Raw genomic sequence first — 25,451 nt, 5'->3', positions numbered from 1 at the left:
GCCTGCCTGGTGTGTGTGGATGGTGGGGGGAGAGAGAGAAGCTGTGGTAGCGGCTGGCTGTGCTGCAGTGCAGGGGGCTGTTGTCTCTGCTTCCCAGGGCCACACCCACTGTGCCACTACCGCTACCGCCCGGGCTCCCGCTGCGGAGTGAAGCCATGGGGGCCGGGAACAGCACCGCAGGAGAACTTGCCCTGGGTAGGTAGGGTAGCAGAGCAGCGTGGAGGGGGGCGTGCTCAGTGGCTTTAGAGCCTCAGGATTGATGGGATATGGTGGAGCACCTGGGTAGTAAGACATCCTGGCTATGTAGCACCAGGCTTATCTACATAAAAAGATGGTGTGTTGATTGTTGATGTTCTAGACATATCCAATATCAATTCATCTTTGTCATCGTGAACATTTATTCCTCCTGTGTGGGCCTATTGGATGTGATCCAGGGTTGTTTCTGTCTGTGTAAAGCTCCAGTCTAGATACAGTAGGTTGAGGGGCTGATGATGTTGATAGATTTTGTCAGGTAATGTGGCTAACTTTAGAATACCTGTCTTTGAAAGGACAGGAATATATCGTCACTGCTAGCATTTCGGTTTGAAGAGAGGCTACTGTTTCTTTGGTGGGCACAGCTCAAGGTTCCACATTATGGAATAGTACCACACCAGTCTACATAGAGAGGGGGTTTCTGGGAAAACGTTTGGTCCGATCATGTTGTCAGCACTTTACCAAGGTAAATCGGCCAGCAACGAGTCTTTGGTTGATAAGATGGCAAGCTAATTTTAAGACATCAATGTTTGTGGCTTGTTTTGTACCTTTGTGAAGCTGATTTAAATTTGTCTTTGACCTCATGCCTTACCTCTCCACTTCCGGATCAGTATTCCTATATTGTCCAGTAAATGTTGCTGTTATTCTGACTGATTGTGTCTCCCCCTCCTTCAGAGAGGACAAGCGTGTCCAACCTGACCCGGCAGGGTGCACCCGGGGTGGGCAAGATGGAGTGGATCATCCCCCTGATGGTGGTCTCTGCCCTCACCTTCGTCTGCCTCAGCCTGCTGCTTGCCGTGCTCGTCTACTGGAGGTGGGTACCATAACAAACACTGACACATCACACTCACATAGCTGAATAAAACCTGTCAGGAAGAATGTTTCCCCGGATCGTGTTGATATAGTTTGAAGGAGGGTGAAATGCTACAGACAGTGCTGGTTAACAGACGTTGTGAGATTTGTACACTCCAGTGCTAATTCAAACAGCCCCCAGAGCATTGTCTGTGGTCTCTGTGTGTGAGCTGGCTATGGTTCCTGCTCTCCCCTGCTCTCCCCTGAAGCACCAGTGCCCTATAGTAGACCCCTGCTGCCCCCTTCATGGGTTAAGGCCCAGGGGTATGACCGGCCATCTGCTCCCCTTCACAGCTCCACTCTGGAGCAAAACAGCCTCAGCCATGGGGGGGTTCAGGGGTGAGAATACACACACCAAGCAGCCACTAGGAGAAACTGACACAGAGATCTCCCGGTGGGTTTTGCATCTGCCAGGGTAGTGGAGAGCATGCACATTTGAATGTATTTAACAGCAAGCTTGTATTTAACAGGTACCATTCCATAATACACACTCTCCCATCTGCAAATACTGTCACACAAAAAGCATAATCTACATAGCATTGAGGTTATGAGCACTAGTTTTCAGCCAATATCTCCTACTGTAAGATTGATATGATTCTTATGATGCTGAATAGAGCAATGTCTGTCCTCAGGCCTTTATCATCAAAGCTCATCCATCATAGCACTTGAAATAGGCGTTTAATGCCAGCCTGGGTTCAAAGACCATCTCTCCTCTGAGTGGGCCGTGACCTTTCTGGTTCTCACCACCCTCGGCTCCGTTAAAGGTCCACAGCCATGGCCAAATGATTAGCCCCTCGTTGAGACCCAGCAGAGCAGGAGGAAGCTGCCCCTAGGCACTGATCTCAGGTCAGTTTTATGCTTCCACCCTAATGGTTAAGGTTGTAGGATTTCAGGAGGCTAAGCTCATCCTTGATCTGTGCCTGGAGGGCAACCTTTACCCGTGGGATTCATAGGGCTCTGGCCTGTAGGGGGCCTCTGAGGAGAACATATGGCAGAGCTCATGGCTGCAGCAGCAAGCTAAGGAGGATTAGGCTGGCTGTTGGGTTAACCTAGCATTTAGACTCAGTTTAGCCTGCCTAGCCTGGTTGAACTGAGCACAGAGTGGGCACTGAGCCTACCTTTGTGCGTCCTGCAGATCAGATGACTGTGTGTGTGTGTGTGTGTGTGTGTGTGTGTGTGTGTGTGTGTGTGTGTGTGTGTGTGTGTGTGTGTGTGTGTGTGTGTGTGTGTGTGTGTGGTGTGTGTGTGCGTGTGTCAGAGATAAAGTTCCTGGTATTACAGAGATGTCGTCTGGATGGTGACATCCCCCCAAACACTGGAGGCCCAGGGGATCTGACACAATAGAATATCGATTCATATACACACACACACATATACACAGGCGAACGGTTGGGGCTTGAGCTCAAGGTCTCCTGGGCAGACGCAGGTGTCTGAGGCATGGGAGGGGAGTGTTGGGCAATTCTAATCCTATTGTGGAGTGGAGCTCATGGCTCAACCCCCATGTTGCCATGTAACCCCTCCCCCACCAGGACCACATTGGCTGCCCGTGGACAGTAAGCCCGCCAATGAGTAATGACCTGGTAATGACTGGTCTGAGATTAGGTCAACCAACCCTGAGCCTGACTATAAACACACAAGAGAATTACTGGGGAAGGATCCAGGAACTCTTACTGGACAGAGAGAAAGAGAGGCCGCTGCTCTTCCGGCTTGTTTGTGGTCCTGTGTGACTTGGTAGCGCATGGTGCTTGCCATGCCAGGGTTGTAGGTTCCATTCCTAAGGGGGACCAGTATGAAAATGTATGCACTTACTATTACTGTAAGTTTCTCTAGATAAGAGCGTCTGCTAAATGACTCAAATATAAATGTTAGAGCAGAGGGGACAGGGAAGCCCTCCCCTTCTCTCCTCCCTTTACTCCTCCTCTCTTCTCCTTCGTCCGCTGGTCTGGTTCAGCAGCAGCATGCAGACGCTGCTGGCAAAGACTGTTCTGTCTCTCCTCTTCTTCACTCTCTAGGATGACCCGTTTCTGCAATCTACTCTGCATAAAATACAGGTAGGAATAGGACCATAGACACACCCGGACAGTGACTTTACGCTGTATTTGTGATATAGCCTCTGGTTCAAGCTCAGACCTGTGCTCCTCTCTCCTACGACGATTATTTATCCCCTTTCCTGTTCTCACCTATATCCTCTTTTTAAGTGGTGTCATTGAGGAAGAAATAAGTAAAGCTAGTTTTTCTTTCACTTCGGGGAGTTTAAAGAGAGGAACAGTTTCTTTTTTTTACTGTTTCCATTGTTTCCATATTGTAGCTGTTATCTCTGTTAGAGCTCTTTGCTGAAGCGTACAGTGCAATATGTTTATGTACAGTTCACTTCCGTGAAGTTGGTACTTAGTCTAGAGCTAGATGTCTTTCCAGACACACCTCCATAAATTGTGTTTCTGTGTGTACTTTGCCCTCTTGATCATCGTTTGACGTCAGACATACACTGTACAGTATGCTTAGACTGAAAACAAATGGATTCTCATAGTGTTTTTACGAGTCTTCACTCTGACTGTGTGTGAGGAAAGGGAAAGGGGGATACCTAGTCAGTTGTACAACTGATGCCTTCAACTGAAATGTGTCTTCCGCATTTAACCCAACCTCTTTGAGAGGTGCGGGAGCTGTGAGAGTGTGTGTGTGACTGTGTGTTTACGCTAATGTTCGCCTGCTCTGGAGGAGTTCAAAGTACACCTTGATCCTGTTCCGCCTTTCCATTGCCGTCTGAGTTTACTTTGGAGGGATTGTCATTGTTGATACATTATTCACAGGTCTAACGTGTCACTGACAGTGTGCGTTTCTCTCTCTCTCTCTCTCTCTCTCTCTCTCTCTCTCTCTCTCTCTCTCGCTCTCTCTCAGGAGGTGTTTCCAGACAGCTCATTTCTACGTGGAAGACAGTAGCTCTCCTAGAGTAGTGCCCAATGAGAGCATCCCTGTCATTCCAATCCCAGGTAAGCACCAATCAGAGCATCCCTTTTATCCCCATAGTACTCCAGGAATCATGAATGGATGAATGGAATGCTTACCGGCAACAACATGGCGCCCAGCACTGAAGATGACCAAACTTTTGCTTTCTGACTGTGCTCAGTGTAATAGACACTCAGGGTAAAGGGGGAGTAGCCGAGTCCCACATAGTTCTGCTCCTCTCTGGTTTCACTGGAATACTCTAGGCACAAATCATGTACAACCTGTACAGACACCACTCACATACAGTAGAGACACCATATGAGACTGCATGTGACCCATCTCCTCACCCGAGACCACTATTTCAACATCCAGCCACCTCTATGGGCTCTGTTGAAGAGTCAGTGAATAGTTCTTCCAAATATCGTGTTGTTCTTCCAAAGGATCAGTTCGTGATGCATAGTGTGTGATCAAATTTGGACAGACTATTCCTTCATAATGATGTGATGAGTGTGTACAGGTGTTTATGTGCACTCACTCGACTTAGCGTTTAAACCGATTGATGAGAGTTCCCTGTCGTCATTGGTTTAGCCCAAATGCACCAAAGGAGGGTGGAAGGGGAGGAGGGTAGAGGAGTGCTGGATCTCTCACTCTCTCACTGTCCAGACAGTGGATCAAACCTAAGAGGCATGGAGATTGACCCTCAAAGACCCCCTCTTCCATATCTAACATCTCCCCTTATATCCAAGATTTTCCCCCAGCGTCCAAATCCATTTGGACTGACTGACTGCCCTTCACAATGGGCGTTGGCACAGAGAGCTGTGTCCAATGTGCCTATTTAAGCCAATGGCAAAGCACTTCCCAGAACGTGGACAAGGCAGGCTTATAAAGTAGGCACCAGAAGAGCACTCTCCTCCTCCTTAAAAGGGTCTTAACTTTGAGAACCTACTTCAGTACTCTACACATTCTCCCTCGCAGATTGTAACTCCTCAAGAGCTATCAACAGGTATGTGGCTTTATTAGACTGTAACAGTGTTTCTAGAATAGCCTAATGTTGATTAGAGGGTTGTTTGTGGGTTATTTGTGTCTTGCTCATGGGTTTGGAGGACTGAAATAGGCATACTTTTTCATTAAATGAAGCTAAAGATTACTGGTTAATTCTCTCAGATAAAGCTGTAAATACAGTAGACTGAATCATATTGTGTTTGCCATGACTCAGTGTGTAGTGGGTCAACAGTGAGGGGATGGCCATATATGACCATAATGGTTAACCTGCTCCTCACGGCGCTAATTGTCTCAACTGAAACCCCCACTACATCTCTAATCCTCCCTGACATCTCTCTCTCTCTCTCTCTGGGGATTTCAACCATGATAAAACGAGTAGCAGAGAAACACACCACATACCTAACTACCAGAGACATACCACACACCCCAGTATTTTACTCCATTATATATCCAACTATCATTTTACAAAGCCACAGTTTTTTGACAATTATGTCTAATACATTGTTTCAGGAAGCTGTTTGACATCTTGAACCTCCTTTTATTTCCATATGTTGTGTCTACTGTAAGGATATGATTAGCGGCATCTCTGGCGTGTATGTCAATATCTAATGAGCAGGACACAGAGGGGGGTACAGCATGTCCTATGAAGTACCGTTATCATTTGGGCTAAGATCTAAAAGTATAGGGTGCCATTTCCCTTAAGTTGGCTCTATGAAACATTCGCTGTGTGTGTGTGTTTGTGTGTGTGTGTGTGTGTGTGCGTGTGTGCGTGTGTGCGTGCGTGTGTGTGTGTGTGTGTGTATGTGTGTGTGCCCGCGCATGCGCACGTACTTGTGTTTGTGTGCGTGTGTGTAAGTAAGTGTGTGCTTGCATACAGTAGGTGTGTGTGTTCATACACGTGTTTGGGTGTGGGATTTCCCATTAGGTGCCTGTGGATGAAACATTCGTTCAGCCCTGCTTACCGTATGTGTCACTAAACAAGCGTTTAGAGGGGTTCCCACAGGCACAGTTAGGACAGAACATTCACTAAGATGAGCTCCATCTCCCTCATTACTCTCCACCATCACACTCCCTGGGAAATCTCCCTTTCGCTATTTTTACCACGTTTTGTGAAGAAGTGGATAAAACAAGGACCAGATTGAGACTGTGAATCATTAATGACTCTGCTTGAGATGAAAGCTGTGAACTTAGTTCACCTATACGAAACATAAGCTGATGGACATTAATAACCCATTCTTTCATTTGTCTTGGTGAAGTATTGGTGAAATATTGAACATAACATAGTGAGTGGAAGAGTAGACGGGTTAGGGTTAGGGCAATCACTCTCAACTCTCCTTTGTTCGTTTTGATGTAGCTTCCTGGTCCTGCATGTGTTGCATCACTCTGTCTCTTAAGTTTTAGATACAGTTGAAGTCCGAAGTTTACACTTATGTTTAAGTCATTAAAACTTGTTTTTCAACCACTCCACAAATTTCTTGTTAACAAACTGTAGTTTTGGCACATCGGTTAGGACATCTACTTTGTGCATGACACAAGTCATTTTTCCCAAAATTGTTTACAGACAGATTATTTCACTTATAATTCAATGTATCGCAATTCTAGTGGGTCAGAAGTTTACATACACCAAGTTGACTGTACCTTTGAACAGCTTGGAAAATTCCAGAAAATGATGTCATGGCTTTAGAAGCTTCTGATAGGCTAATTGACATCATTCGAGTCAATTGGAGGGTACCTGTGTATGTATTTCAAGGCCTACCTTCAAACTAAGTGCCTCTTTGCTTGACATCATGGGAAAATAAAAAATAATCAGCCAAGACCTCAGAAAAAAAATTGTGGACCTCCACAAGTCTGGTTCATCCTTGGGAGCAATTTCCAGGTACCACGTTCATCTGTAAAAACAATACTACTCAAGTATAAACACCATGGGACCACGCAGCTGCCATACCGCTCAGGAAGGAGACGTGTTTTGTCTCCTAGTGATGAACGTACTTTGGTGCGAAAAAGTGCAAATCAATCCCAGAACAACAGCAAAGGACCTTGTGAAGATGCTGGAGGATACAGGCACAAAAGTATCTATATCCACAGTAAAACGAGTCCTATATCAACATAACTTGAAAGGCCTCTCAGCAAGGAAGAAGCCATTGCTCCAAAACCACCATAAAAAAGCCAGACTACGGTTTGCAACTGCACATGGGGACAAAGATCATACTTTTTTGGAGAAATGTCCTCTGGTCTGATGAAACAAAAAATATAACTGTTTGGCCATAATGACCATCGTTATGTTTGGAGGAAAAAGGGGGATGCTTGCAAGCCAAAAAACACCATCCCAACCGTGAAGCACGGGGGTGGCAGCATCATGTTGTGGGGGTGCTTTGCTACAGGAGGGGCTGGTGCACTTCACAATATAGATGGCATGATGAGGGAGGGAAATTATATGGATATATTTAATCAACATCTCAAGACATCAGTCAGGAAGTTGAAGCTTGGTTGCAAATGGGTCTTCCAAATGGACAATTCCCCAAACATAATTCCATATTTGTGGCAAAATGGCTAAAGGACAAAGAAGTCAAGGTATTGTAGTGGCCATCACACATCCCTCACCTCAATCCTATAGAGAATTTGTGGGCAGAACTGAAAAAGTGCGTGCAAACAAAGAGGCCTACAAACCTGACTCAGTTACACCAGCTCTGTCAGGAGGAATTGGTTAAAATTCACTTGTGGAAGGCTACCTGAATCATTTGACCCAAGTTAAACAGTTTAAAGGCAATGCTACCAAATACTAATTGAGTGTATGTAAACTTCTGACCCACTGGGGATGTGATGAATGAAATAAAAGCTGAAATAAATCATTCTCTCTACTATTATTCTGACATTTCACATTCTTAAAATAAAGTGGTGATCATAACTGACCTATGACAGGGAATTTTGAATTGTGAAAAACTGAGTTTAAATGTATTTGGCTAAGGTGTATGTCAACTTCTGACTTCAACTGTAGATATGCAATACATATATTCAACAGGTGTTACAGGTTACAGCGATTCTAGAGGTAGTGTAGAGTTTTGGTATAAACATTGTAGTGTACATTAAACCTGTTGATATCTTGGGTATGTACCTCAGTTCCTCTGCTAAGCTTTCCCATGTATTCCCGAGACACAAGTGTGTGCTGAACTCGAACTATATGTGTATGACTGTGTGTTTCTGACTAAGTGTCTAATTGTGTGGTATTGTCTCCCTTTCAGATGACATGGAGGCCATCCCTGTCAAGCAGTTCATCAAACATATCTCAGAGCTCTACTCCAACAACCAGCATGGCTTCTCAGAGGACTTTGAGGTAAATAAATGCTCTCTCTGTTGTATTATAAGCAGTCTGGAGTTATCCAGGTGTGTTGGAGTTAGTTATCCTGGTGGGTTGGAGTTAGTTAGCCAGGTGGGTTAGTTAGTTAGCCAGGTGGGTTAGTTAGTTAGCCAGGTGGGTTAGATGTAGAGTTAGCCAGGTGACTTGCTATGTTAATGTGTCATGGAGCAGATGATTTGGGAGAGGCCTTTTAGCTCATTTATACGTGTCTCCTGACTGGGCCGGCTGAGTGAGTGAGTGAGTGAGTGAGTGAGTGAGTGAGTGAGTGAGTGAGTGAGTGAGTGAGTGAGTGAGTGAGTGAGTGAGTGAGTGAGTGAGTGAGTGAGTGAGTGAGTGAGTGAGTGAGTGAGTGAGTGAGTGAGTGAGTGATCAGGCTGGAAACCTCTGTCTGTCACATTACTCACTAAACCAAAAATTACCTTGTGTTATGCTTGGATCCGAGTCAGAAAGCTGAATGGAGGATCAATAATGCTCTGTGCCTGGATGATAGCCTTTAGGACAGACTCAGTCATGTTTCATTCAGAGCACTATAGCCTACCTCTAAAATCTGAGTCAATGGTCCTACAACTTGATTATTTTGAGGGAGATTTTGATCACATGCTAGCAGCTATTTGTGCTTTTAATAGTCTACCTCTCCTAGTTCTATCACTGTGGTTTTAGAAACCATCTCTGCTGCCCTCTTTCTCCCTTCTTCTTCTTATCTTCTTCTTCTCTTCCTCTTCTCTTCTTCTTCTTCTTCTTCTTCTTCTTCTCCCACCCTTACTTTCTCAGCCCTTAGCAAACCACTCAGAATTCCTTAGTGGCCCCCTCCCCAGAAGAAGGTGTGTCTGTTCTGCACTGAGTTTTCTCATGGGGCTAGAAAAACCTCCTCCCCCCACTCCCACCACCATCCCCTTGTTGTCCAGGCCGGGGTGATGGACACTTGGAAAGCTTTAAGGTTTAAGAGGGGGGGCCCTCTCCTGGGTGAATGGAGTGCTCCGTGCGCTCCACAGCTCTTTATTTGTCCCCAGGAAGGAGGCAGGAGAAAGGGTGAAGGCAGCGGAGCGAAACCCCTTTGGCTGGAGGGTCTTCGGGCCCTGACAAGTGCCTTTGTCCAGCCGGGCCCCAGGGAGACGTGGGTAGGATGAGTAAAGACAGGGAGAGAGACTGGGGAATGGGTTTGGCTGGGCTTGGATAGCTGGGGGGGTGGGGTGGCTGAAATGCACACTGCATACCGATAGAGGTACAGGGAGAGTATAGTAAAACAAATTCAGAAGACGTCTCAGCATGTTGGTTACCTGACGTGACTTAGGATTTTGGTGAATATAAATGTGTCCATTTGCATCATGTCTCATAGGACATGAAAATAACTCTTTGTACCCTTATGCCTTTCACATCATATAGACGGACAGGGTTCTGGGGTTATCTATAACCTTCTTGTCATTCTAATGTCTACATATGTCCAGTGTGGTTGAATTATCCCTGGTGTTGGCTAGAGATCTTCTACTTCGTAGTATCTCATTCTGTAATGCCACCACCCCCATTGGCATACACACTGTAATTGGACCAGTAGGCAGCTGTTTCCGTGTGTGTGTGTGTGTGTGTGTGTGTGTGTGTGTGTGTGTGTGTGTGTGTGTGTGTGTGTGTGCACGCCTGTGTGTAATGTACTGTATGTATAAATGCCATCTGGTGGTCACATCAACCAGTGGCTTTCCAGTCAGTATGTACCCCGTCTCACTGTCCTCATTATATATATATTATTCTGCCTTTATGAGGGGTCGGAATTCTTCCACTGTGCCCAGAATAAATGAGTATTCATGTTTGTACCATGCAGAGAGAGATATCTATAAAGCTAAAACAAGGTTGTGTTGATCTGTAAATAACTGAGGAGCTAACGCCAAACTGAGGGCTTTGGTCGACCATAACGTTACCTATTACTGCCAGAAGGCCAGACAACTGTTGTTGGTTTGTCATAAAACATTTCCATATACTGGTTGCTATGATACTGAGGGAGCATAATTCTAATGCATTCTCTGGCTTTCTGATGGGATAGAGACACAGATAATATGAGCAATATTGGCATGCTTTCTGCCGTGAGTTTAAAGGACGGTTGATACATTTGCTACACGAAGATTCTCAGTCGGTGGCTCTATGGTTTTGGGAAGAGAGCAGCTGAGGTTTGGGAAGATCGCGTGATGGTTAGCTGAGTGTGTGACACAACTAAAGGGCAGAGAACATGTCAACTTCTGCTTAAGGAGAGAGAGAGAGAGAGAGAGAGAGACATCTGCCCTGTGTCTGTCACTGTGTCCACCACATTCTGACAGCGTAAAATCCCGGAGACGTCACCAGAAATGCCCGCATAACTAATAGCGCCGGCATTTATGTCAAAACCTCTCTTTTCACCGCGTTCCAAAATGTCACCCTCTGTGTGTGTCTCTCTCGCTCCCACAGGAGGTGCAGCGATGCACGGTGGACATGAAGATCACGTCGGAGCACTCCAACCATCCAGACAACAAGCACAAGAACAGATACATCAACATCGTGGCCTGTGAGTAGTGCACACCACACATTACAATACAGGACCGTGACAGCCAGTCACACCACTGTACTGATGCTTTATGTCACACAGTTACTGCTTGTCAGAGTACAGCTGTCATTGTCTAGACTACTGGTGTCTTCAGAACTGTCAGAATATGTAGTGCTAGGAATGTGACACACACACACTTCAAACTGTCCCTGTCTCTCTCCTCCAGACGACCACAGTCGGGTGAAGCTACGGCCTTTAGCTGGGAAGGACTCCAAACACAGCGACTACATCAATGCCAATTATGTTGATGTGAGTGTGTATCTCTTATGGGCCATCTGGTTTGGTCGTGTAAGTGTGTATTTGTGTGAGAGTTAGTTTGTCCACCGCGTATTGCATGCATGCGTGTACAGTGTGTGTAATCGATTGAAGTTCAAAGCAAGGCAGTATCTTTGAATAGTGTTTGTGTTCTGAATGGCCTTGCACCATGTTTCCCTCTGTATGGTAGGGCTATAACAAGCCCAAGGCCTACATCGCGGCTCAGGGCCCTCTCAAGTCCACCTTCGAGGACTTCTGGAGGATGGTGTGGGAACAGAACACTGGTATCATCGTCATGATCACCAACCTGGTGGAGAAAGGAAGAGTATGTGCACTACAAATCAATAGATCTCTTTCCTCTCAGTACTAAAATAGTAATGACTTTTTAGTAACCATGTAATAACATTTTGGTTTCTTTGCGGTTCATTGAAACGAGTGGTCCTAACCCTGTGTGTTGTGTCCCTGCAGAGAAAATGTGACCAGTACTGGCCCACAGAGAACAGCGAGGAGTATGGAAACATTGTGGTCACACTAAAGAGCACCAAAGTGCACGCTTGCTACACGCTACGACGCTTCACTGTGCGCAATGCGAAAGTAAAAAAGGTCAGTGACTGTAGTACAGGTCTCCATACTTGTGTTCTCAGGTGATCCTGCTCTACTAGTCTCAGTGTTCTTGAAAAGTGACTAATGTGATATCTACTTCTCATCATGTGGAAGATACTAATCAATGGGACTTCTCTCTATCGCCCTCCTCCCTCTTCCTCCCTCCCTCTCGCCCAGGGTCAGAAGGGGAATCCTAAGGGGCGTCAGAGTGAGAGGACAGTGGTTCAGTACCACTACACCCAGTGGCCTGACATGGGTGTCCCTGAGTACACGCTGCCCGTGCTCACCTTTGTCAGGAGGTCCTCTGCCTCCCAAACCCCAGAGATGGGCCCTATGCTGGTCCACTGCAGGTACTGTGCTGGTCAGGGATTATTAAAGGGAAAACAGTATTTAAGGGGAGAAGAGTTAATAAGTGTTAGTGAGCAAAATACACATTTTTTAAACTGCTGTCTAAAATATTAATCAAGCATGAGAGAGAGGAAGAACAAATAAGGAAAATAAAGGTTATGAGAAATAATGAGCCCAAAAACGTAAGTGGCAATATAAGACAGTTGAATGATTTACTGGAGTTTAGTTTGTTATTTCTTTTCACCTCTGAAAACATCTGTTGTGGTGCTGAAGCTCGGTACATAAGTGTTTCAGACAATAAATCAGTGTGATTTGGCACGGCTGAGATTAAAAAGCCCTTTACGTGCAGTAATGTGAGTGACGTGGCACAGAGCCATGCTATAATATGTACTGCAGTCTGAAATATACATTACATTACATTTAAGTCATTTAGCAGACGCTCTTATCCAGAGCGACTTATACACTATCATTTCCACTTCAGCTACTCTGCACTTCCTTTGTTACCTGAGAGCCAGGGATCCCATCCGTGGTTAGCTAAGTCTGTGTTTAAGGCAGTAATGTGGTGTGCAGGCAGGGAAATGGACTGTAATTGTCCAGTGAAAGTTCCCTCCTCTGTAATGAGAGTAATGGTCTCTAACGTCATACTGTCCTGCGCTGTTAGAGAATGGCCCTTCACAGGCAGAGCCCGCTGTGTCTACACACTCAACTGTACAGCTCTGCCAGGCACACACACACACACACACACACACACACACACACACAAAGGTCCTCATTACTGTGCCTGTGACCTGGGTGGACCCTGTCTCTCACTGTCAGTGCTGGCGACTGGCTTCTCTTCTGCTGAACATGGACTCTATTTATGATTAAAGCCGTCTGCTTCCGCTCCTCTCATTAACTCACACTATAGTGTATGCACAGGACCCTGACATGAGGAGAGGGAAGTCAACCTAGGAGGTAGAGATAGGCCTGTTAGGGATCAGACTGTTCAGGCCTGTCTTATAGGAGTTTGTACTGTATGACATCTCCGATAGTTTTTTTTATTTATTAAAAAAATGTAAAAAATGATTTAATTAGGCAAGTAGTTTTTATTTACAATGATGGCCTACTCTGGCCAAACCTGGACGATGCTGGGCCAATTGTGTGCCACCTTATGGGACTTCCAATCACGGCCGGATGTGATACAGCCTGAATTTGAACCAGGGACCGTAGTGACGCCTCTTGCACTGAGATGCAGTGCCTTAGACCGCTGCGCCACTCGGGAGAAGCTCTACCCAGCTCCTAACCTTGACTGTCACTGTGTCTGATGGTTTATAACCATGAACCTCATTCATCAGCAACTGGTTTAGATCTGGAGAACCAGGTGACTAGACACTGGCCAGCCAATGACATGAATCGATCAATTAAGAACCAGCTAAAAGAGAACATTGCTGTAGTAGACATGGACTGGTATTGAAGACAGCTGAGTTATTAATTGGTCTGCTGCTGTCATTGACATTTTTGTCCATGTTCCTGAAGGGCTCTATTCCAATGTGTGTGTTCCTGTGTGTGTGCAGTGCGGGTGTGGGCCGGACGGGGACCTACATCGTCATAGACAGCATGCTGCAGCAGATCAAGGACAAAAGCACAGTCAACGTCCTGGGCTTCCTCAAACACATCCGGACCCAGCGCAACTACCTGGTACAAACAGAGGTGGGTCCAGTGTGTGTGTGTGTGTGTGTGTGTGTGTGTGTGTACCCTTCTATACTCACTATGTGACATTCTGTTCACTTCAGCATCTGTTTGAAAGCAAATGATGTCTTTCTTATCTGTCTTATGCAGCTGTGTTTGAATCTGTCCATCTCCAGGCATGCATCACATAGCCACTGTTGTCCAGGACCAAAGGACCATAGCCATTGTCATAATTTCTTTACAAAGAGCTGTACTGCCACTGTCTGCATGTCTGACTTGGTGTTGCTTCTCTCCATCTTGCTTGGCCTATAGGAGCAGTATATCTTCATTCATGATGTGTTGATTGAGGCCATCATGGGGAAGGAGACAGAGGTGTTGTCCAGCCAGCTGCACAGCTATGTCAACAGTATCCTTACACCTGGGGTGGGCGGCAAGACTCGGCTGGAGAAACAGTTTAAGGTCTGATCAGCTCCTTCTCAGTCTTACTGAACCCTAGATCTCGTTCTCTCTCTGCCTATCATGCTCCTTCTCTCTCAAACAGGTTTTCTCTGAATCTATCTTTTTCTGCCTGCATATATCTCGCTCTCTGTCTCTCTTTCTCTCTCTGTACCCCTCTCTCTCTCTCCGTACCTCTCGTTTTCTATCGTACTCTCTATGTCTCCCTCTATTCTCTCTCTGTACCCCTCTCTCTCTCTCTCTCCGTACCTCTCGTTTTCTATCGTACTCTCTATGTCTCCCTCTATTCTCTCTCTGTACCCCTCTCTCTCTCCGTACCTCTCGTTTTCTATCGTACTCTCTATGTCTCCCTCTATTCTCTCTCTGTACCCCTCTCTCTCTCTCTGTACCCCTCTCTCTCTCTCTGTACCCCTCTCTCTCTCTCCGTACCTCTCGTTTTCTATCGTCCCTCTATGTCTCCCTCTATTGTCTCACTTCCCTCTCCATCATTCCCTTGTTTTCCCAGGGATCTCAGGGTGTCATGTCTGTCTCCTTAAAGATGTCTCTCAGCATCACAAAGTCTTGATTGATCTCTGTCTGGGCCCACTGCTGGAGACGTAAATGTAATTAGAATGGAAATACATTTAGGGGAAGAGTACTTCTCTTCCCCAGGTGCCCTCTTTGACTAATGCTACTCACTGCACTTGTTGCCAGGGCAATGTGAACCCTCCTATCACAGTGGGGGGGTCCAGTTTGTCGCCTGGTTTGACGAAAGGCTCAGATCGTAATTGGCTCTCATTATTCTCCTCCATGGTGTGATTTGATTCGGCCCAGGGTCAGGAGAGATTGAGCGTGCTCTTGCAAAACAATGGCAGCCATTGTGATATTAATGCAATTAGCCTCAAGGCTGGATTTGAAGTTAACCTTTTTTTGGAGAAAATATTTATTTGTTTTTTAGATGCCAAAAATGTTAAGTCCTATGTTAATTTCTGCTCTCCAAAGAATTAGCAGTGTTGTGTTTGTAATTGTGTCATTTGGCAGGAGTGTTAAGATGAAAACACCATTTTTTTCCTTCAGCTGAATTTGATCTGAGTAAGAATTTACTAGAATGTTTAGCATTGAAGAAAATTGAAATTGGAATTTCAGTGTACTTGAATTGACTGGAATTGACCCCAACCCTGACTGTATCATTGTTATCTAACCCCCCCCCCTTTCATCAATCTCTCTATCCCTCTTTCTTGCCCTCTCACCTCTTCTCTTGTTTGCAGTTGGTGACTCAGTGTAACGCCAGGTTTGTGGAGTGCTTCAGTGCTCAGAAGGAGTGCAACAAAGAGAAGAACCGCAACTCTTCGGTGGTACCCTGTAAGTCAAATACTCAACTTGTTTGACTATATGATCCATGCACCACCTGACGGCCATATTCACCTATTGCACTGGCTCCAGGCTAGACTGCTGCTTTCCAGTGTCCTGTTTCTGATTACCCTAGTCTCTATTCATGGTCAGGAAGTCATTCATCTACAGTAATTAGTCACATAACTGGTCCGCGCTCGTACTATAGTTATTTTAAGTGAGTATGCTGTGGCTGCTTTTCATAGAAATCACTCACTCGCTTTGTAAACCAATAAGAACATGTTTGCTACATAGCTCTATGATCACTGTGCCCTGATTGGTTCTCTCTGTGTCTCTATGGCAGCGGAGCGAGCGAGGGTGGGGTTGGCACCTTTGCCCGGTATGAAAGGCACAGATTACATTAACGCATCTTACATAATGGTGAGTACCACCTCCTGTTCCTCCCCTGTCAATCATTCACTGTCCCTCAGGCACACACCTGGCTGGACCAACTGAACAAGGAATATAAATATTTTGATATAAAATCCATTTGTCTCATAGACATTGATTGCTGTCAACTGAGAGGAATGGACTTGTTGTCTTTTGTTGACTTTTGTGAATACTAAATGTAGACTGCTAGCTGTAAGGTGTTTTAAGCAGTGGTAGGCTGCTGCTGTGGCCGGTTTTGCCTGAGGCACACTGGCTTGTTTTCCTCTTAACCACAACACAACCCTTGCTTGAACCCTTGACCTCTGTTGTGACACCACAGGGCTATTACAGGAGCAATGAGTTCATCATTACCCAGCATCCTCTACCCCACACCACTAAAGACTTCTGGCGGATGATCTGGGACCACAACGCACAGATCATTGTCATGCTGCCGGACAACCAGGGGCTGGTGGGTCTCACACACACGTACGCACACGCACGCACACATACACAAACACACGCACACAGACTAAAGGTAAAACAGTTCAGATATCAGCCTAATATTTGGTCTATTAAAAGGCTGCCTTAGCACCCTAAGCATTGTCTTTTCCAGCCTTGGCCCAGTGTTCACACAGGAAGTCACTCATTTTGGGGTGAGAAGCAGTGAGATGAGGACTGGAAGTGACAGCAGCTGTATCAGTCACTCCAGTCAGCCATATGTCTCTCTAATAAACTCTCTGTGATTTCACACACTGATTGGGGGCACCTCTGCACTCATATTCCCGCCCCTTTAACAGTTTGTTTCGTTTTGGACTTAATGCTTTGCTCAGAATAAACTCTCAGTGATTCTACTAAACTGAAATGTCTCGCTCAACCCATCCGTGTTTTTCTATTTTTGTCTCAACCCCACTTCTCCTCCCTTTTCCTTTTCATACTAATCCCCCCCTTTGATTTGTCTGTGTGTCTTTAGGCGGAGGATGAGTTTGTGTACTGGCCGAGTCGAGAGGAGGCCATGAACTGTGAAGCCTTCACTGTCACACTTATCAGCAAAGACAGACTCTGCCTTTCTAACGAGGAGCAGATCATCATCCACGACTTCATCCTGGAGGCCACACAGGTACGGTGTGGTGTGTGGGTGTGTGGGTGTTTATGGACCTACCTCTGTGTGTATGACTGTCTTTTCCTCCATGAGTGTGTGTGTGTGTGTGTGTGTGTGTGGGGGGGTGTCTTTGTATGTACACCTACATACACTAACCTATCCCTTCCTCTCGTTCTGTTCCTCTCCCCAGGATGACTATGTGTTGGAGGTGCGTCACTTCCAGTGCCCTAAGTGGCCCAACCCTGACGCTCCCATCAGCAGCACCTTTGAGCTCATCAATGTCATCAAGGAGGAGGCTATGACCAGAGACGGACCCACCATAGTACACGACGAGTGAGTGTGTCACATCCTATTCCTAATGACAGAGAGAACACTCATCTCTGCTTTTAAGCGAACTGAATACTGTATACTGTAAGCTGTTTCAACAGAACATTTTGTTATTCCCACACACACCCACCCACACGTTCACATCTACAGCATACCTGGTAAGCATAGCCATTGAATGACTTCTAATGAGTCCCACCCCCAGGTACACTGATACGCCATCCAATTAGAAATAATGAACGTCGCTTAATATTGACAGACATGAGCGGCGACGAACAACACTCCCAACGACGAGACATGCCGCTTTAGTCATGTTTATTCATTAGGATAATGAAGATTGCTTGTCTCATCCCAGAGAAAAAAGGGACTAATTGAGTATTTCAGTTCTGTAACGTTACTATGGTATCCCCCCCTAAGAGGTTTTGGATAGACGGCTGTAGTAATTATCTGCATATTCATTAGCTGGTTAGACATGGTTGTTAGGCTGTGTATCTCCAGTGCACTTGACAAAGCTGTTAATAAAAGCAGCAACCTTTTCATTGTGAGCGTCCCTCTTTCTCTAAGGGGCTGAACTCCTCTTGCCGTCTCACATGGAATTAATTTGCTGCAGTGTTCCTTAAGTCTCCAGTCTGACGTTCAGTTCCTCTCTGGGCCCTATGCTTCTATGTGAAGGTGTGTCTCTGTCCTGTTTAAAGGCTTATGAAGTTAACCCTGTGTGTTCCTCTCCTGTCCCCCAGGTTCGGAGCAGTGTCAGCGGGCATGCTTTGTGCCCTCACCACCCTGTCTCAGCAGCTGGAGAGTGAGAGTGCCGTGGGCGTCTATCAGGTGGCCAAAATGATCAACCTCATGAGGCCTGGAGTATTCACAGATATAGTAAGTAGACTAGTAGCATGGTTATGAAATGGAAGCGATTAAATGCACTAAATGACCAAAAGTATGTGGACACCTGCTCGTCGAACATCGCATTCCAAAATCAATGGCATTAATATGGAGTTGGTCTCCACTTTCCTGCTATAACAGCCTCCACTCTTCTGGGAAAGCATTGCTGCAGGGACTTGCTTCCATTCATCCACAAGAGCATTAGTGAGGTCGGGCACTGATTTTGGCCGATTAGGCCTGGCTCACAGTTGGCGTTCCAATTCATCCCAAAGGTATTCGATGGGGTTTAGGTCCTGACAAACTATTTCTGTATGGACGTTGCTTTGTGAACGGGGGGGCATTGTCATGCTGAAACAGGAAAGGGCCTTCCCCAAACTGTTACCACAAAGTTGGAAGCACAGAATCGTCTAGAATGTCATTATATGCTGTAGCGTTAAGATTTCCCTTCACTGGAACTAAGGGGCCTAGCCCGAACCATGAAAAACAGCCCCGACCATTATTCCGCCTCCACCAAACATTTTTATTTTACCAGGCAAGTCAGTTAAGAACAAATTCTTATTTACAGTAACGGCCTACCCCAGCCAAACCCTCCCCTAACGCATGGCCAATTGGGAAACTGCCCTATGGGACTCCCGAGCATGGCCAGTTGTGATACAGCCCGGGATCGAACCAGGGTCTATAGTGACACCTCTAGCACTGAGATGACACTATTGGCACTATGCATTCGGGCAGTTAGCATCCACCAAACCCAGATTCGTCCTTTGCACTGCCAGATGGTGAAGTGTCATTCATCACTCCAAAGAATGGGTTTCCACTGCTCCAGAGTCCAATGGCGGCGAGCTTTACACCACTCCAGCCGACACTTGGCATTGAGCATGGTGATCTTAGGCTTGTGTGCGGCTTCTCGGCTATGGAACCCAATTCATGAAGCTCCTGATGAACAGTTCTTGTGCTGACATCCACATACTTTTGTATATATAGTGTAGATGCAAATTGGCTACTTGATTGCATTTTTGGAGTTTGCACCCTTCCTTACAGCATTTCCCTCTCCCTCCACAGGATCAGTACCAGTACCTTTATAAAGCTATGCTCAGTCTGATCAGCACCAAGGAGAATGGCTCTGGCTTATGGTCGCTGGACAGAAACGGTACCATGGCCATGTCGGATGAGTCAGACCAGGCAGAGAGCATGGAGTCCCTCGTCTGAAGGACCCCACCCACCAGGCCTGAGTGGCCCCAGGCCCTCGCAGAGAGAGAGGCACTTACTTTGTAAAACTGACTATAAGACAATACTTTGAGGCCTTTTTTTGCCAGACTCTTGGTTAAATGAATAACCTGATTACTTTTTTACACTGATAAAAAGTTTTTGATATTTATTTTTTGCCATTTTACGTCTTAATGTTATCCTACTGAACGTTTGCAGCTGCATTTTTGAGTTCACAACAACGAAACACACTTCTGTCTTTCTTGTTTGCACTATAATGTCAGTGTTACTGCCTATACTAAGCTGATGGACTCTGTTCTACTACACTTAAGCTCTGATTTCAACATCCCATGGCAAAACCCTCATTGCTCCGTTTGCTCCCTACTGGCTCATATAAGGAAGAGGAGTGAGAGTGACATAACTTCCTGTTCATATCAATAACCCTTTCAACCTGGTTTCACTACAGTAGACCTCTTCTCCTCTCCCCACCTCTCTTCTTCTCTCCTCTGCTCACCCATATGGCTCATGTGTCACTCATTTGCTGCCAGACTCAACAGTCTGGTTTCAATCACACCTACAGCCAATAGGGTCATTGGTTCTGTTTGTTTGTTCTTCTTTTGTTTGTATCACCTTATCTTCATTATGCATCTTATTAGCAATTCAAACCCATATTTGAATACTGAAGGAGATATTATAACAGCTACTGTGAACTTGTATTGTTTTTTTGTATGATTCATATTATGCTTTTGAATATATATATATAGATATATGTACACATATATGAATATCCTTATCATTATAACTTGTGATTTTGTAGATGTCCGATGTCATGACCTGCCTCTGAGTCCCACTTGATCCAACAGTTTACCACTCTTAGTCAATGCCAGTGTTGATTTTCTGCACACTTACACCCCCTTCTGGCTCAGTTGTTTTTCGCTTCTTGCTGCTAATAGTCAACGCAGAGTCATAGAAGTTAGTTAAATTAAGAAATGATGATGCCCTTGTGTGAGTGGAAACTTCTTTGAGAAAATGGATACTCGTGATACAGCCGTTTGCCATTCTCTGTATCCTGCCTGTTGAATTGATTATTTGGGTGAAGGTATGTTGATAATCTCCCCGGTCCATCCTGAAGCAGGTATGCTCCCACGTCACACGGCCTTGTGTACATAGTTTCTAATCCTCACCGTTGCTTGACTCTGCTTGTGTGTGGTATGATTGTATGCTATGACCGTCGTATGGTTTTGCTCCAGATTCAGTCAGGTGGGAACTTAGTGGCCTAAGCAAGGGACAGTTTTGCTGTGGTTCAAGGACAGTTTTATTGGAGTCCTAGAGTGATTCACATGAACTCATTGACCCTGTTTTAGTTGTACTCCCACCACCACCCCTTCATTTCCTGACAGAATCACTTTTTAAAAAAATACCTCCCTTAGTTATCTGAAGGAAAGAGAGACCACCTGTGATTTGCATTTGAAAGAAAAATGTGAATTAATTAAACAGCACAATGACCATGCTATTAGAATATTTTGTGTTTGATTATCACAACAAAACATAGAGGATACCTATGATTTGTAACTTTTACCAAAGACTTATACGAATTTCCGTCAAGAGAAATAATAGAGAGAGGGAGAGCTTATTTCATTTGTGTCTGATTTCCTTTGTCAGTAATGTGTGGGCTGTTGACTGAGTGAGTGATGATGTGTGCGTTTTCTTCTGCTTCATTTGGCATCTTTTATTTTACATGCTGGACTTTCTGCAGAAACTCGTCATAACTTGTGTTCGTTTAGAAAATCCCTTTGCTACAGGGGGAGATCATTGCAATTTTAAGATATCTCAGTTCTGACTCAATTAGTGGAATAATAAAGTAGAGAGATGCATTAATTCCTTCTTTTGGTGTACCCGTCATCTTTCATCTCCTTCCAAGGAGGGCTATTGAATTAAGTCATAACTCCAACATTTGGGGTAAACAGCTGACTTTTGTCCCTTTGTCACTGAAGGCATTTTGCATTGTTAAGCACTAGCTGTTTTTCATTCATTCAGTTTTGCTTGTTCCATCACTGAGCTTAGTGTCCACTGTCAGGTGTGTTAATGTGTTGCAAAACACAAACACTAGTGGATCATGAAAACAATGTACATATTTTGTTGCTTCTATTACCAACCATTTTCTGGAAACTTTGTATCTATGGTATATAATCATAGACTTTTATATTTTCATATAAAGCTATTTTTCTTTCTCTCAGTTCAACTCCTTCATTGCATTGCTTTTGTGGTGAAACGTGGAAACCAAGTCTTTGTGCATTGAGTTAGTGGCCGTCATCACATTGCAATAACAATTCCACGCCTCCCATGAACTTTTAAGGCAGTGATTGTGATATTATCGTTATTACTTTTTTTTGTTTTCATGTTCATGTTTCTGTTGTCAGAGTGTGCAATAGAATAGATCTAGTAAGTCACTGAATAATTTCATCCCATTGACCATTTTGAACAGGGGGGCGTTGCTTCCTCTTTTGTAACCTGAAATAAGAAAAGAAAAAAGGGAGAAAAAAACGTTTTTTTTTTTGTTGATAGCTACTACAAAGCATTCTATTATAGTGTTATTTAATATGTACATTGTATTGCTATACTTAAAATAAAATATGGGTTTTGATGTACTTTGTTGAATTCCTTGTGTGGTCCATGTTTGCCTTTGTGTACTGGATTTAGCCATTTGTATCATATTGGGAATCAAGTATTATCATTCTACTATCCTTGTATCACATAATTAGATACAAGGTTTCCATCTAGTGGTAAAGTAGTGAAGACTTTTCCCAGAACAGCCAAGTAGTTTTCGATAAGCCTACACATCCTGATCTCAAGAGCTTACATTCTGTTCACAAGACCTGGCTAAACAGTGAGAGTATGCGTGAGTACTGTAATTATGAAAGCATCAATTATTGGAAAGCACAGTAATTATGAGGATATTTGATTAGCCTCAAATGACATAATAGAAAGTGTAATGGTCATCAAAGCAATAATTACAGGGGTAGGGAGGTAACTGGATTGCTGTCAGATTTACAAAGCAGACAAACAACACTGTTAAAGACTTTGGATTTTGTGGTTCATGCTCCCGCATTGATCATTTTAATTAGGTTATGCCACGTTTATTTTAAATGTCATAAACAACTTTTACTAGCTAAATATCCACAACAAAAACATAGCTAACTCTGAATTAGCTCTACGGGAATGACTAGAGAATGTTGCATTTTCAGATTGGAAGCCTCGCTAGCTAGCTATAAACACAAGGAAGTCATCCATGCCATCCGTGTCGGTCTAGGGGAAAGAGCTGTGCTGCTTCAGCAGATGGAGAGTCGATATGAGCAACAGAAGAGTACGAGGAGGCAGCAGGTGAAGCTGCACATGAGAGAAATGCCCAACCCCTCCAGGTATGGAACAGCTTAATCTACCAGATGCCTCTCAAAAATGTAGCTGGTTGTCTCCACTTGAATACACGCTTTCAGTGCATACATTTTACGTTGATAACGCTGGTATAGGCTTCTAAGGCTATGTAAAAGGAATTTGTGAAAGGCATACTTCTATCTCCTACGACAGGACTTTCAGAACAAGACAACTCTCATACCAGGACATCCTCACTTTGGAGGTAAGGGGATCTCTAATAAATAACAACCAATTAAAAATACATTCTCTCTCTGCAGACTCCCCTGCCCTCCCTAATTGTCAATGGGAGCCAGTAGTGGTGTGTAAAATCCCTGGGGAAGCCAAGCCAGGAAAAAAGCCATATTGTGATAATTGCTTTGTTTGCTCTATAACCTGTTAGTTCATATGCCTTGACACCGTGATATACATGTACAGGCAGAAGGCTGAGACAATAAGATATCACAGTGGCAGAATAAATTCAACCACAGCATTGTTTCATCACAAAACCGGAGAGCAACAGCTGTCCGGTGAAGTCCACAAAGCATTTTGCATGTAGCAAACAGTTACATGACCTACAGCATGGTCAAGCACGACGTATGTTTGCTGTTGTTGAATGCTGTTGAACAACAAAACCTCAACTAAAGACCTCATTTTAAAAGCGAACAGTGTTTTTATATACTTTTATTTTTTGTTTAGAATCCTGCGGCTCTGTTGGCCTAAATTGCTGTGAGCGCTGCTATATGTCCCAGAATCCTGCCAGATGCCGTATAGGGGGAGAGACGTTAAAGCCCAGCTAGCCTAGCTGGCTCGGCAGTCTCAAATGGTGGTTCCAGACTTTGAAACGTCGCAGGAAGCTCTGGGCTGGGAACCGTCAACAGAAGCTCTGAACTGGGGAGACGCACTGGAGGCCTGATGCGTGGGACCGGCACAGGTGGCACCGAACTGGTGACACACACCTCAGAGCGAGGAAGACGCACTGGAGGCCTAGTGCGTGGAGCCGGTACAGGTGGCGCCAGACTGGTAACACGCACTTCAGGGCGAGTGTGGGGAGCAGGCACAGGACGTACCAGTCTGGGGAGGCGCACTGTAGGCCTAGTGCGTGGAGCCGGTACAGGTGGCGCCAGACTGGTGACACGCACTTCAGGGCGAGTGTGGGGAGCAGGCACAGGACGTACCAGTCTGGGGAGGCGCACTGTAGGCCTGGTGCGTGGAGTTGGCACAGGACGTACTGGGCTGTGGAGGCGCACTGTAGGCCTGGTGCATATAGCCAGCATCAATGGTACCGGTTTGATGACACACCTCGCACGGCAAGTGCAAGGAGCTGGCACAGGATGTACTGGGCTGTGAAGGCGCACTGGAGACCTGGTGCATATAGCCGGCATCAATTGCATCGGAACTTCAACACACTTCGCACAGTGAGTACGAGGAGTTGGCACAGGACGTACTGGGCTATGAAGGCGTACTGGAGACTTGGTGCGTAGAGCTGGCACAGATGGTGCCGGGCTGAGAAGTCGCTTTTCAACGCGCCTGCGCTGCAGTATACTCCTTTCCACAACCTCTCTCCGGTATCTCTCATTACCTTCTTCTATCAACTCCAACACAGGCTCTGGCTCACTCCCCGGTTCCGCAGACCACACCATGCCCCCCCACACACACACACAAAAAATTGGGCTGTCTTTTGGGCTTTCTCTGTGACCCCAGAAGTCTCCCGTGGAGGCGATCCTGTCCTGCCAGGATTTCCTCCCAAGTGCAGGATCCCTTCCCATCCAGAATCTCCTCCCAAGTCCATGTTACCCTCTCAGGCACGCTGCTTGGTCCTGTTGTGGTGGGATATTCTGTCACGATCGTTGGAAGCATACTCGGACCAACGTGCAGCGTGATCGAGGTTCCACATCTTTATATACCTCGGTCGCATCTGCACTCGGTCCGCAGGTAGTATTACATTTCATTATAGTACAACGGTTTGATTTGTCTAATCTTAGCAATTTCTTCTTAGCTAGCTACACAGCCGTCTTTGTATCATAGATAATTGCGTAATTATCGTATTTTGTCGTCCTAACGCAGTCTACACTGCCCTGCAGCTAGCCAGCTAGCTAACGTCCACCGTTAGCTAGGTCTACCGATTAGCAGCACAACTATTACACTCAACTGGCGACTTGATTAGTGTAGTGTTAGCTAGCTACATAGTTGTCTTTGCTGTCTTCGTACCCAAGATAATTGTGTAGTTTAGAGTGTGTAGTTTTATGTCGTCCTTAACATAGGAGACTCTGCTAGCTAGCCAACAGCTAGCCAACGTCTACCGAACAGAACTTCTGCACTCAACAATCCGTCGCATTTCGCTCGCTCCACAGGTAGTATCACATTTTTCATTTCATTTCATTACAGTACAACGGCTTGATTTGTTTGATCGTAGCTAGCTACATAGCTAGCTACATAGCCGTCTTTGTATCAAAGATAATTGTGTAGTCTAGAGCGATTTCCTAGGTTAGCTAGCCAGC

General features: G+C 45.3%; 1 protein-coding gene across 1 annotated transcript in view; it reads left to right on the top strand.

Moving 5' to 3' along the window:
- The window catches only part of LOC115138350 (receptor-type tyrosine-protein phosphatase gamma-like), a 263,743-nt gene extending 241,553 nt beyond the window's left edge, over positions 1 to 22,190 (top strand). Inside the window, exons 13-29 of the mRNA XM_029675127.2 lie at positions 928 to 1,066; positions 4,000 to 4,091; positions 8,289 to 8,380; positions 10,835 to 10,931; positions 11,137 to 11,219; positions 11,416 to 11,550; positions 11,694 to 11,828; positions 12,006 to 12,178; positions 13,730 to 13,865; positions 14,157 to 14,303; positions 15,548 to 15,641; positions 15,973 to 16,049; positions 16,378 to 16,506; positions 17,008 to 17,154; positions 17,327 to 17,469; positions 18,198 to 18,333; positions 19,399 to 22,190. Coding sequence (XP_029530987.2) covers positions 928 to 1,066; positions 4,000 to 4,091; positions 8,289 to 8,380; positions 10,835 to 10,931; positions 11,137 to 11,219; positions 11,416 to 11,550; positions 11,694 to 11,828; positions 12,006 to 12,178; positions 13,730 to 13,865; positions 14,157 to 14,303; positions 15,548 to 15,641; positions 15,973 to 16,049; positions 16,378 to 16,506; positions 17,008 to 17,154; positions 17,327 to 17,469; positions 18,198 to 18,333; positions 19,399 to 19,545 — 2,102 coding nt within the window. The 3' untranslated portion in view covers positions 19,546 to 22,190. The remainder of the gene's footprint in view (positions 1 to 927; positions 1,067 to 3,999; positions 4,092 to 8,288; positions 8,381 to 10,834; positions 10,932 to 11,136; positions 11,220 to 11,415; positions 11,551 to 11,693; positions 11,829 to 12,005; positions 12,179 to 13,729; positions 13,866 to 14,156; positions 14,304 to 15,547; positions 15,642 to 15,972; positions 16,050 to 16,377; positions 16,507 to 17,007; positions 17,155 to 17,326; positions 17,470 to 18,197; positions 18,334 to 19,398) is intronic.
- The last annotated feature ends 3,261 nt before the right edge of the window (positions 22,191 to 25,451 follow it).

The sequence above is a fragment of the Oncorhynchus nerka genome, linkage group LG2 (genome assembly GCF_034236695.1).
Source record: "Oncorhynchus nerka isolate Pitt River linkage group LG2, Oner_Uvic_2.0, whole genome shotgun sequence".
NCBI lineage: Eukaryota > Metazoa > Chordata > Actinopteri > Salmoniformes > Salmonidae > Oncorhynchus > Oncorhynchus nerka.
The sequence above is the reverse complement of the archived record's forward strand: the minus strand, read 5'-3'. Positions and strand labels throughout refer to the sequence as shown.